This window comes from Argentina silus (assembly GCF_951799395.1).
Source record: "Argentina silus genome assembly, chromosome: 15".
NCBI lineage: Eukaryota > Metazoa > Chordata > Actinopteri > Argentiniformes > Argentinidae > Argentina > Argentina silus.
Window position 1 is genome coordinate 16,894,879 of NC_139669.1, and position 13,629 is coordinate 16,908,507.

The 13,629-nt window shown below is 41.9% G+C and overlaps 1 protein-coding gene across 1 annotated transcript; it reads right to left on the minus strand.

Moving 5' to 3' along the window:
- Nucleotides 1–12,964, minus strand: kif3a (kinesin family member 3A). Its single transcript, XM_083685550.1, has 17 exons — nucleotides 12,813–12,964; nucleotides 11,900–12,167; nucleotides 11,647–11,791; nucleotides 11,184–11,268; nucleotides 10,920–11,025; nucleotides 10,593–10,732; nucleotides 10,259–10,456; nucleotides 9,919–10,093; nucleotides 9,495–9,593; nucleotides 6,103–6,259; nucleotides 5,631–5,811; nucleotides 4,476–4,586; nucleotides 4,041–4,166; nucleotides 2,366–2,419; nucleotides 1,423–1,491; nucleotides 1,142–1,272; nucleotides 1–945 (listed from the first exon to the last, which is right to left on the minus strand). The coding sequence occupies exons 1-17, from the start codon at nucleotides 12,816–12,818 to the stop codon at nucleotides 897–899; spliced, it is 2,100 nt and encodes a 699-aa protein (XP_083541676.1). The 5' UTR covers nucleotides 12,819–12,964; the 3' UTR covers nucleotides 1–896.
- Nucleotides 12,965–13,629: the final 665 nt, after the last annotated feature.

Below are 13,629 nucleotides of genomic sequence, written 5' to 3' on the forward strand. Positions count from 1 at the left end.
TGAGATAAAACATGTAAAATAATTTAATAAATTAAGTATACAGGGGAAAAGCTCAGTAGATGTAAACATTTTCAACATACAGTATAGTACAAAATAAAGTCACTTTGCTTCGACTACAATACACAATAAAGATGACATGAGAAGAAAATAAAGAGAAATCGCTTAGTTAGTGTTTAATGGGCAAATGGCACAACTGTAGGAGCTGTATGGCATGCGTGTCCTACCCTTCAGACCTAAAGGAAACAAAGTTTAAAGCACACTTTTGATTTCCATAGTTGAAATGCTCAACATATTTGAAATGCACAACATATTTGAAATGCTCAACATGGACTATTGGTATACAGTATGATTCATTGCAAGAATCATTTTCATCTCTAGATTATCCTGTAGGGCAACTGCCTTGTGACATCCTGCCATCAAAAGCTTTGACTGCTCTGGAATCTTTTTCAAATAACGTCAAAGTTTGTTTCTGAGAGCTTTCTTACGGTCACTATTTTCTTTGTCTTGGCAGCGGAAAGGTTAAGACCATTGCTTGTGCTCAGAGTTGACTTATATGCTTGACATCATGCCACAGAGGTACAAGGTTCTTGTTAGGAATAGCCCAATTTGTTAAGCAAAAGAGTGTTGCCACCTGAATGTGCTTACTGGCAACGTTAAGATGCACACTAACCTGAAAAAGCCTTAAGTTATAATAAAAGTAACAGGTCCCCTTGACCAAACGTCCTACAGTGGGTGCTCCCTGAACGACCTCTCCTTCACATTTAAACCTTCCTCGGTTATACAGTGTATTCAGATAAATCTTTTAAATAACGTTCAACAATAAAATCTTCAGGCTCGACTATTGACTCTTTGTCCTAAGGGAACGTGTAGATTGTAGTGGTGGCCGTCAGTGGCTCTCACTGCAGAAGGGATTCGATCACAGCCTCAGGCTTTGCAGATCTTTTCCTGCGAGGAGATGAGGACACGTGATAATGTTAACCTTCTGATACGCCTAAACATTTCTCAGAAATACTGAACCTGGTGATAACAGTATTTACAGTCATACCAAAAAGAGAGATTACTTTAATTTATCTTTTTATGCATATCTGCTGGCCTATGAAATGTTAATTTGTAAAAGCAGCCTGTGGAGGCAGTAGCTTACCTTCGGCCAGTCTTGGGCCTGCCGCTCTTGCCACTCTTGGAGGTCCTAGGCCTCTCTAGCTTCATCAGTGACTGCCTCATACTCTCCTCTGTATAGGCCAGGTACACATGGGACAGATCCACCTCAAACGGCTGGGGGGGATAGACAAGAAATTGAGAAATAGGGAGAGGGAGAGGAAGAGCAAGACAGAGGAAGGATAGAGGACGTTTTTTCTCTTTTTGTCCACTTTTGTTCATTTTCTTGGTGGCATTACAAATTCAGGGAATAGCGGAAGTACTTACATCTTTTTCTTTCTTGTCTGGCACTGGGGTCTGTTTTCTCATGTTGTTTCCGGTATATGCTACACATTTCTGGGGAGAAACATGTTAACATGGTTATCATGTCATAACCATCAGTTGATAGATCAAAGGCTACAGTGTGTTCATTAGAGCCCGGCCAATAATGGAGTTTTGGGTCCGATACCAATGTCGATTTATGGGTGGAAAAAAATTCACGATAACCGATACACAAATGCATTGTGAAAAGTAATCTTAAAACATACTGTTAGAATACCCCCTGCACTTTATGGTTGCCAACCACTGTCATTTCCAGTAATGATTTATTCCAGCCCTCCCCCTCCCCCACTTATCAAAGTGGTAAATTCCTCTTTCTTCACAAGAGTAGACAAACCTCCATTGTGCAGTCCATGCTGATACGGTTGACCCAAGCTGCTTGTAACAAAAGTTAGCTAGAACGTCTGACTCTGAAATTCATGGATACAAGCTAGCATGTTAACTGGTGAAATAAAGGATAATATATTACTGTGTGACTCCTTATACCGAACAACTCCCTTAGTTAATTAGTTACTAAATTCAGCCACTTCAGTCGGCACTCCAGTAACAGCAAACACCAACAAACAAGTGTATTCATTCATAAAAATCGATATATGCATATACTTTCCTCTCGAAAAACCCAATTGATTTCCTATCATTTATGAATGTGAGACTGATCTTGGTGCTGTATCGGTGCATTATCGGAGGAATGTGTGTCGATACAGATATTTCTGTAAAAGGCCAATATTGGCCGATAATATTGGTGGTCCAATACATCTGTCGGGCTCTAATATTGATACATGCATTAAGTAGCCTAACAAAGAGAATGTTACCAATTATATCAATAGGGATCCCTTCCTACCCTTATTCTCTCAACTTGAAATAATTTAGTGCTACTGTATCCAGTACTCACCAACTGCCATTCCCCAATGTCCTCATTCCAGTGCACGTAGTTCTCTATCATCTCCTGCAAGTAGGAGCATGAACAACATTAGCATCAGTGCTAAAAGCTTCTCTGATAAACATAACTCAGATAGACAAACACAATCAGACCCTGTGACAAAAAAATTCAAACAAACGTCAAAAAATAATGTTAGTAACTCATTCAGAAATGGTAAATGGTGTTACACTTTAAGGTCGCATTTCGTCAGTTAGAAATGTGCCAACATTTACCAACATTAATTAACTGATTAATTAATGTTGGTAACTCATTAATAAATTGTTAATGGTGTTACACTTTACATTAAGGTCACATTTCATCATTTGGAACTATTGGTAACCCATTAATAAATGTTGATTACTCATTAATAAATGGTTAATGGTGTGCCATTTGATCAGTTATACATGTTGGTACCTCTTATATGGTCAGAAGTTTTCTCCATAAGTGCACACGATAGAAGAGTACTCATATGACTTAATTATCATCAATGCGGTGACATGGTGACCACTGTACTGTATTTTGGGAGATCTTCACATTGTAATGTATGTAAAGATGTGTTGAATCGGTTTGGTGACAGCCGAATCATCCCCACAGTTCAGGAAATAACTTTGCCAACTGTGCAACCACTGCAAATAATTGTACATGATTTCACATCAGGGTTAGTCTTTAAAGGATTTATAAGTGCATTTATAAAGCATTAATAACTGGCTCCTGATTGCAAGCACCAAGTGAATATCTAACTATCTAAACTAATGAGTTATAACTGTTTGTAAATGGTTTATTATTTAATAATAAAATGGTTATAAGCGGTTTATTAACAAATTATAAACCATTGTTTGACCGTAATGTAAAGTGTTACCAACAATTACTATGAGGTTAAAGTAGAGATTCTCAGCTTTAATTCAATGTTTTCTTCTGTCAGATTGGTTTCACCATTTAGAAATTACAACCCTTTTTATACATAGTCCCCTTATTTCAGGGCCAAAAGTATTGGAAAATTGGCTTGACGTGTTTCTGGTTAGTCAGGGGTGTTCTGTGATATCATCTGTGCATGCATAAAAGAGCTGTCTAGTATTGATTCTAGGCTTTGCATTTGCCTTTGGAGTCTGCTGTTGGTGTCTGTCAACATGAGAACCAAAGACATGTCAATGAAAGTCAAGGAAGCCATTATCAGCCTGAAACATCAGAAAAATCTATCAGAAACAGCCAAAACCTTAGACTTACCAAAATCAAACAGTTTGTAACATTAAAAAAGAAAGAAGGCACTGGTGGGATCGCAAACAGCCTGGTAGGCCAAGGAATGTTATGATGTTACTGCTGACAGCAGCTACTACTACAGAGTTTTTCAGGACCAAAAAGCGGAAGGTTCTTCACTAGCCAAGTCAATCTTCAGATTTAAATCCAGTTGAACATGCTTTTCATTTCCTGATGATAAGATTTTAGGCAAAACATCTTCAAAACAAACAATAACTAAGTTGCAGTACAGGCCTGGTAGAGCATCATCAGAGAATATACCCAGCATCTGGTGGGGTCAACAGGTCGCAGAAGGGTTGCCGACCAAATACTAAATATGAGTACTTACAATACTTATTGAGGGCATTGTACATGGATGACATGGACAAACGCAGACATAGACACACAGACACACCTGGTACTCTTGTGGGATGAAGTTGTCTATGATAAGCATCTGCAGCCGTAGCTCGCGGCTCAGCTGGCGGATATTCTCCAGGAGGCCCTCAATCTCCCGGTGATGCTCCTGCTGCAGGTCGGCCATCTGACAGGACAAACAACAACTGAAGACCACCACATTTGGTTTCCTTAACAACGCTGTTTGTTAATGCTACCTTCATCATTCAATTGAACCTCTATCTTCACCGAATTCCTACTTCAATTCAGTAGTTTTGTATTCATTCTTGGTTGTCACATAAAGCAAACACCTAAACCTCAGAAAGTTCAGGGCAATAGGGTTAGGGTTAGTGTGGGTTAGTGAGGGTTAATGTGTGGGAATGATAGAAATGAAAGGAGCATGGATTACAGTACCCAGGCCTGTGTTTTATCCTACTTTATCTTGTTGTGTGTTTACCTCTGACTTGGCAGCCATCAGCATGGTCCACACTTTCTTCAACTTCTTGGTCTTTCCTTGGGCCTCCTCCTGTAGGCTGGTGTACTTCTCCTCAATGTCTAGACGCTCTTGCTGTTTAGAAAAGGAGACAGTCAGTGAAACTCTATAGGCTAGCCAGTGGTGCTGAGCTTGAGAGGCATGTCAGGGTCACAAGTCAAAGTCAAAGACAAAGCGTAGTGCAGTCTGTACTCAGCTTTTTGCTCTAATCGAGGCATTGCTAGGGGTAATTACACCCAATACACTATGAAAGTCCCTATGTCACAAACTGCAGAATGTAAACATAACTAGAGACATTTTTGTCATTTTTCGAGACAGACATCACCTTTATGATTGCTAGCTAGCAAAAGAAAAGAGCAGGAGCTGAGGAAAGGAAAATATGTTCCGATTTGGCCCATGGTTTACCAAGCTTGCAGGTAAGGTAAACTGAGAAATTCACTGGAATTTATTGTTAAATTGCTACTGCGCTGACTCTCAAGCTCTTAATCTGCATATTCCTAGTCATCATCAACAGTCAAACCAACTTTTCATCATCAGGGTTCCGGCTAAAATGACAAAGCAATCGTAACATTCCTAGCAATGATGCTCTACGAAATATTGTGGGTGTGATGATGTCATATCCTCAGGTTCTCTCACCCGTACCACATCCATCGAGCTAAATTCTCTCCCCTCACTTCCCCCAGCCACATCCTCCAAGCTGTCAAGAAGCTGAAACCACCACCCCCCCTCCCAACCCTTCAGCCCCCCCCCCCCCCCCCAAAAACACTACGGACTCTGGACAATCCACTATTCTATTGCTACAATGCACTATTGCACTATTATTTATTTTTTTATACAGAATACACAGTATTTGGCTGCTACTTACTGTCTTTACTGACTGCTCTTTTTGCACTGTTTAAATTATTTTTATTGAATGTTTTACTTTTAGTATGTGTTATCTGTTGTGCCTGGGCACTTTATCTGTCTCACCGTGGGAGAGTGAGAAACGTCCTCTCGATTCCTTTGTATGTCTTGACATGTGAAGAATTGACAATAAAGCCACTTTGACTTTGACTTTGACTTATCTACCGTGAAGATGTATGTGTAGTGCGGGCAAAACATTTAAGTAATCATCATTACCTCCTTCTCCTCCAGTTCCCTGCGGAGCTGCTCGGCTCTCCTGCGGCGCTCCTCCAGCTCGTTGTTGGACTCCTGCAGCAGCTTCTCCTGCTCCTCAGCCTTGGCCAGCAGGTCCACCCCGCCCACGATCACCTTCTTCTCCAGGGCCGACAGCTTCTCCAACAACAGCTGGTGCTCCAGCCTGAGGGTCAGGGCATCACAATAATGTTGCCTTTAGATATTCTGATTTGTCTGACTTGGTTTCTCTGATTGCGTTTGAGTAACGAAAGATATGGAAAATAAATCATATTTCATACATTTTGATTTGTAGAAAGACATCGATGTCAAATATGTCAGACTTGACTTGTGTAATGTACTGTATGTAAAGATGTCTTGACTTAACTACAACATTGTCCCAAATCTACCCCATGACACTTCTTAATGCCTTGTTCTGATTGGATGATCGATGGAGTTGAGAGTGTAAATGACTCACTGGGCTTTGAGCAGGTCCTTCTCCCTCTTCTCCAGCTCAGCCCGGGCTTTGTTCCTCTCCTCCTCCTCCATGTCCAGCTTTGCCTCCAGGGCCTTCCTTTCCTCCTCAATCTTAGCCTGCATCTCCACCATTTTATCCGGAGAAACCTTCTTCTTCCCTTTGGAGTCAAGCATAGACAGACATCTTAATAAAATGTAGTTCTTTGGTCCATCCTGACACCCGAACCTCAGCCCAAAATTTCTCTGGGTTATTTGTTTACATAGATTACAACAAGGTAAAAGTGCACAGTGCAATAGATTCTAGATTATACTATCTCAAGACATAAGCCATATCTTTACCCTCTGAAGATTTCTTTAATTGATTATAGGAGCGATAGTTTTCTGAAGAACTAAACATCATCTATTCATCAGTCTCGCTGTAAGTATTCATAGGAAGTCAGACTTCGGAAACAGTAATTTGATTTAGTGTGCACAACTTGAAATTTTAATGTGCTTTAAGATCTTTGTAAAGAGATTAAGTCCAAGCCTTCTAGATGGCTCTTCATTCAATGCAATGCAAAGATGGAATGATAAATCATGAAGATGGAAGTAATGAGGACCATGAAGGACATTAATATGGTACAGTACGGAGAGACTGTTAATACTGATTGATATCTGTTGTCATCTTTATTTGGAGTAAAATGTGATTTTTACTAAAATTCATTGTGGTCAGTAGGGAGAGGGATGGGACATCTTATCTACTGCAGTACAGTGGAGATTCTCAGACAAACCTCTTTCTTCTTGAATTAAGAGGAGTTTACAGTGGCAAGTCAGACAGGCGGCATTTTGCACCCGGAGGAAGAGAGAAAGACAAAGAGTACACAGATTACACAGTGACCTACAAAGTCCTAAGACTCTACAGAGATGACGACTCACACAGACAAGGTTCCCACATCTACAGGATCTCAAATTAAAGCCATTTTAAATTACTTTCAAGGGTACGCAAGCTCGATCAAAAAATTAGGTTAATAAAACCAAAATTGTAGGCATTTTAGGCATTCACATAATGTACAGTAAGTGTACAGTAAGATTATGATAATGGCTACACAATTATTTTAAGGCTTTGTTTTTATGGGGGGTTTTATTCAATGACTTTCAAGGACTGGGGGAACCAACCCTGCAGAGAGAGAGAGAGGAGAGAGAGAGGAGAGAGAGAGAGAGAGAGAGAGAGAGAGAGAGAGAGAAACACTGACTAAGCATGACTGGTATGACAGAGAAGACAGAACAGGAAACAGATGAAGTCCTAAGGACGGTGTGACATGACGGAGATACAAACACTGAAGAAAAGGCCTGCTTTATGTATTTGAGGAACAGACTGATGTGAACAGATATTACAGCAGTGAGTTGGCCTACAAGTGAGGAAGAAAACAACACGGTTTCATGCGGTAGTCAGAAAGAGCGCCATGCATCAGAGAGGGATGAGGAAGGAGAGAAAGTGTTTCCGATAGCATTCGATAACCTGGGAAGAGCACGTGTTCCATAGCATTTAAGTCACCCGCGTCTCTAGTTGCATGTGTGAAATGACATAAAGTGCATTATAGGCTGATTTAAGAATGAGCCATGCCATTTGCACTTGAGGCATCCCTCTGAATGCTATCTCCAGTCTACCACCAACCAACTTCTGTGCAATCATCTTCATGTAAAGCACAATGACGGTGAAGAAGAAGAAGATGCCGTTTGTATAGCAGCGGGGCTGTGTGTCTATAGGGGTAGCGGGGGGGGTGGGGGGGGGGGGGGTTAACAGCAGGAAGGAGGGTCGTTGGTGGCTGGGTGGGTGGATTGTGCAGACAGCTGCTCCCACTCACTCGTATGAGATTTCTCCTCATTGGGCTGTGGTACTGAGGAGGAGCAGGCAGAGTCTGAGCTAAGGCTGCTGCTGCCACTGCCTGCAAGAGAGGGAGAGGCTCCACAGGGACCGGCCAACCACAGCACAGCACAGCACAGAGAGACAGAGAGAGAGAAAGATGGATGGTAGAGGGGGGAGAGGTGGACGAGGAGGGGAGAAAGAGAGAGAGAGCGAGATGGACGGGGGGAGGGGGAGGAAAAGAGGGTAGAGAGAGAGAGAGAGAGATGGTCAGGGAGAGAGCGCGAGAGAGAAAGAGGTGGAGGTGGTGACAGAGAGCAGACCTCGAGAGCAACCGGCCTTGAAGCCAATCCTAAGAGCTTTATATAACTACCTACATTAGGCAGAGCGTAGATACACACACACACACAGACACAGACACACGCGCACGCACACGCGCGCACACACACACACACACACACACACACACACAAACCTCTGACTTAGTCAAACTATACCACAGAATAATCACATAATCAGGAGATCATACATCATCCTGTCTGACGTGTCATTTTGATGCACAGGATATCTTTCGATCTTTTGCATTCCACATAATCAAGCACAAGGTTTTGTAGAGTTTGGGGAATTCCTAGTCTAATATACAAAAGTCAATGTTAGGTGTGATCAGTGCGATTACTGACTAAAAAGGATGCTGACTCAGAACCAGCTAATGAAGAAACAGGCCCACAGTAATAGTCACGTAAAAAAAAAAATTGAGAGGGGTTGGGCCCAATGACCTATATACAGTGCCTTCGGAAAGTATTCAGACCCCTTTACTTTTTCCACATTTTGTTGTGTTTTTGACTCAATTTAAAATGGATTAAATTAAAAGAATTTGCCATCAATCAACCAGAGACCCTATAAAAACATAAAAACAACATAAAAAAAGATGAACTATTATCTTTTTCAACTCGATTCAACTTACTGAGTGATTTGTTGATGCATTGTTTTGCATTTTAGCTAATTTTAAGAGTATCATAGCAAAGGGTCTGAATACTTATGTACATGAAGCATTTCTGTATTTCAATTTTAATAAATTTACTGAAATTTGCCAAAACGTGTTTTTTTTGCTTTGTCATTCTGGGGTATTGTGTGTGGAATGATGGCAAATTCTTTTAATTTAATCCATTTTAAATTGAGTCTGTAACGCAACAAAATGTGGAAAAAGTGAAGGGGTCAGAATACTTTCTGAAGGCACTGTAGATATCAACAACATGCAGTTCATAACAGAACTACAGTGCATCAGCTTTTTTTTTTTCCACCTCCTGAAAAGTGCAAGATGTCAAACTCACACAGTCAACTCTTCAGACACACTTTTTGTCAGTCTCGTTACGTACATGACTGGATTGGAAAAAGCAACAGAACAATTGAGTTATAATCCTAATCGCTAATCAAGTGACAGATATTCACTAAGTCTCCATAAAACCAAGGACCATTTTTCCTGATGTTACACTGAAGCCTAGCACCACCTGTATATTCTCAGTGTGACAGAGAGAGATATTGACTCTTACCTCGCCGTTTCCTGCGTCCCTCTCCTCCCTCTCTTCCTTCATCATCACCTTCATCCATTTCTTCTGATCCACTACCATCCGAACCTGAAATCTCCTCCCCTTAGGTGACATAAAAGAACACTCTTCAGTTCCAGCACCGGACGGCCCCTTTCAACAAGCATATCCAATGGCCTAACCAATACACGCACGCACGCACGCACACACACACACACACACACACACACACACACACTACAATGTGCTGTTCATTAGAATGTTTGCATTCTTAAAGCTTTAATTTCTCATCCAATCACTCGAGGTGACAATCTCTTGACCCATGAACTATTTGGGTGCAATAATGCACAGGTTCAAGTTGTGACCACGTTTCTCATGTTAGGATTCTGTCTTGTTCTAACTAATGCACATGGATAAAATCGATAGCTACCTTCCTCGAGTTTCTTCTTGAGCTCCTCAATCTCCTTCTGAAACTGGCGCAGCAGGGCATCCTTAGGGTCCTCGTTAATCCGAGCTTTGTTCTTGATATTCTTGGCCCGGTTGGCATAGCGCAGGGTGCTGATGGTCTCATCATAGTTGTAGTCCGCTGGTCCAATATTTGCACACTAGTAGGGAAACAGGTCAGTTACTTCAATGACAAATGGATGAGCAATAATGACTGCCTTGTGAACAAAACAACTACTCTGACCAGATGCTGACAGGCCAAGTCATTGCCATCAGGTCTTTAACACTTGGGTGCAAATGTGCTATAGTTTGTGTTGCCATCCTACCATCATGGTCTTGGAGTTTCCTCCCAGTGAGTCCTGCAGCAGGCGGGTGAGTTTGGAGTTTCTGTAGGGTACGTGAGTGCTTTTGCCGTCCACCAGGGCTGAGATGACATTGCCCAGGGTGGAGAGTGAGAGGTTGATCTTTGTGGCTTCTTTCAGGCGCTGCCCTGTGGCGCCAGTCTTCCCCTGCCTCTCCGAACCCTGGGAGCAACATGATAACGGTCACTATCACCGTGGCAATCGATCCGATGCATTTGTTTTCCTTGATTTCATCTGTGTGGCAGTTGCAGGAATTGATCAGTTATTTCTGTAAATGCTATCGATCTAACTTCCTTACCGCGAGATCCACCAGATGTAGTTTTCCCATGCGCACATGCTGGTTGCCGTCCACACCCTTCTCACTACACTCGACGGTGATGGTGAAGATAGCATGAGAGCGAGAGCTGTGCTCGTTCATGTTGGTGGAGCCGACGGAGCCTTCATGGAAAGAGAACATATGCAGTCACAGCAGTCATGAGATTAAACTGTCCTTGGATGATAACTGGCTGCAATAAGGGGTCTTTTAATCGACTGATTAGAGAGCTGCCTGGTACAATGATGGTGTGGGTTTAAGAAGGTAAAGGAATATAGTGTGAGGATTAGGTCATCAAATGTGGGTCCTTACGGTTCTTGTGACCAAGTGTCATGATCCTGTCCATGTCGTCTGCATTGTTTACAACGTAACCAGAGAGGTCCTTGATGTAAACACCCACATCTGGCCTTTCCTTCACCTGTTTTAGAAGTCATGGTCACCAATGATATACAGATGCACCACAGATAGAACCAATATTTGTGGGATGACCTTTCCAAGATAACCTACTACAGAGCCCTTTCAGGGTAAATACATGGACATTGGATATTTCTGAGAGGTACATCAACATCCTCTTACCTCCAGTCTCTGCATCTGGTCCTTGCCCAGCAAGTCCCGCACTTCCTCATTGTAAATCTCCAGATATGAAACTCGTACTAAAAACCTGTGGGTGAGACAGTGCATGTCAGTTGCGATAACCCTGAGACTGTGGGCACCAAGCATTTCCGAACGAATCCCTATTTTTTTTCCCTCTTGTTGAAATGTTTTGCTGACACTGATACCAGTGTCTTAACATGTCCTACCAGTCTGGTCTGACAATGAATCAATCGCTTTTACATTTACGGCATTTAGCAGACGCCTTTATCCAAAGCGACTTACAACAAATACATTTGTTTAAGTAAGTGAATCATCTATCCATCAGTCATCATAAGATAAAGTAATCTATGGTAGGACCAGGGGCTATTGGCAGTCACAATGCTACAAGAAGGAAGAATTATTTGATAGCTTTTCCCTGTTTCCATGACTATGTTATCGTCCTTACCGGGTGTCGCCCTCGGCTTTAGCGATATGGCCAAAGACATGGGCAAAAGAGTTTGGAATTATCCCTCTGAGTTCAGGGACTGCCCTAACACCCTCCATGGTGAATGTCTTTCCTGTTCCGGTTTGTCCATATGCAAAGATGGTCCCTGTAATACACAGCAAGGCTCAGTCACGATCAAAAAGGTGGATTCAATACCCTACTAATGAAAATGCACACACCTAGGCCTAGGTACTTCAAATATATCACATATTACCATTATATCCCTCTAATACAGAGTCAATGATGGGGCGTGCTGTGAGATTGTACACATCCAGCTGTTTGCTGTCTTGCCCGAATACTGTGTCAAACGTGAAGGTTTTGGGAGGTTCGTGGGGGGTTTCAAGTTTGTTGACAGTTATGGTCCCTCGGATCTCGTCCACAGTGACGGCCAGTTTGTGGCCCATCATCTTCTCTTTCTGGTTGAGCGGCCGACATCGCACCACCACTTTGACGTTGTCACTGACCTCGGGTTTATTGTTGCTCTGCAACGGAAAACACAATGACGAGAACGGCTCCTTGCAGCTACCTTCATCATCGTATCGCTAGATTATTAGATTACTTTATGCTATGCCTGCGTATGCCACATCCGTCGTAACCACTGCTAATGTTGGTCACACTGCGGAGGACGATAGATGGTGCAGTGATAAGAGAACTAATAACCAAACTCAACTAAATAGATGAGATGACTCCTTCTATTTGGTTTGACATATGTCCTGCCAGGCGCTGTCATCTGTCTCTTCTAGGTAGCTAGCTAGCTTGTTGGTAACAACCAACAGACTTGCACTGTTGCTAAGCAAGCAATAAGGCTAGTTTGCTGCTGTGCTGCCTACTAGCTACAGCAAGAATGAGCTAGCTAGCTAGAAAACGCGTCAGCTGCATCGTTATATATTCCCACATCGGCGCATATGGAAAGATAAAATCATAGCTAGATAAGAAAAGATATGTTCAAACCACACCAATATCAAACATGTTCATTGTGACACTGTCTATAAAAGCTTCAAACATTAGTTAGCGAGCTAGCTCATCAAAAAAACAGGCCGAACTAGCTAAGCATCACATCACTAGGGTGGAGGAAGGGAGGGACACCTAAAAAAACACAAGCAAAATACAAAGAAAATCCCTCTTACCGGCATTTTAAGACTTCAGTGGCTGACAATTTTCAATTACAAGGGGCAATAACGAAGGCGTCTTAAAGCTTCGGTAGTGTTTATCTTATCAAGATGATTTAAATTCCAACGCTGTGCCCATATCCGATAACTGATTACATTTGTTGTCACGTCTGCCTGGGCGCAGAATCTGCGGCTGCGCAGGAGAATGTCTCATAGGGAGAGGGAGAGGGAGAAGGGGCCTAGTGTGTCATGTGTATGGAGGATAAATAAAATGAATAAATCTCTTCTATAATGAACGATATACCAATGCTTAAGAGTAGAAAGCATACTGTCAAGAATGTTTTTGTGTGTGAGTATGAATTGTGTATTTGTCTTTTGTTTGTTTATGTCTTTGTCATATGACGGCTGTTTCCAGTATGTATTGTTTGATGTGATCACACATTTATTTATATATATATATATATATATATATATATATATATATATATATATATATATATATATATATATATATATACACACACATACATATACACACACATACATATACACACACATACATATACACACACATACATATACACACACACACACACACACACTCGCCGGCCACTTTATTAGGTACACCTTGCTAGTACTGGGTTGGACCCCCTTTTGTAGCCCATCTGCTTCAAGGTTCGACGTGTTGTGCGTTCAGAGATGGTCTTCTGCATACCTTGGTTGTAACGAGTAGTTATTTGAGTTAATGTTGCCTTTCTATCATCTCAAACCAGTCTGGCCATTCTCCTCTGACCTCTGGCATCAACAAGGCATTTTTTCCCAGAGAACTGCCGCT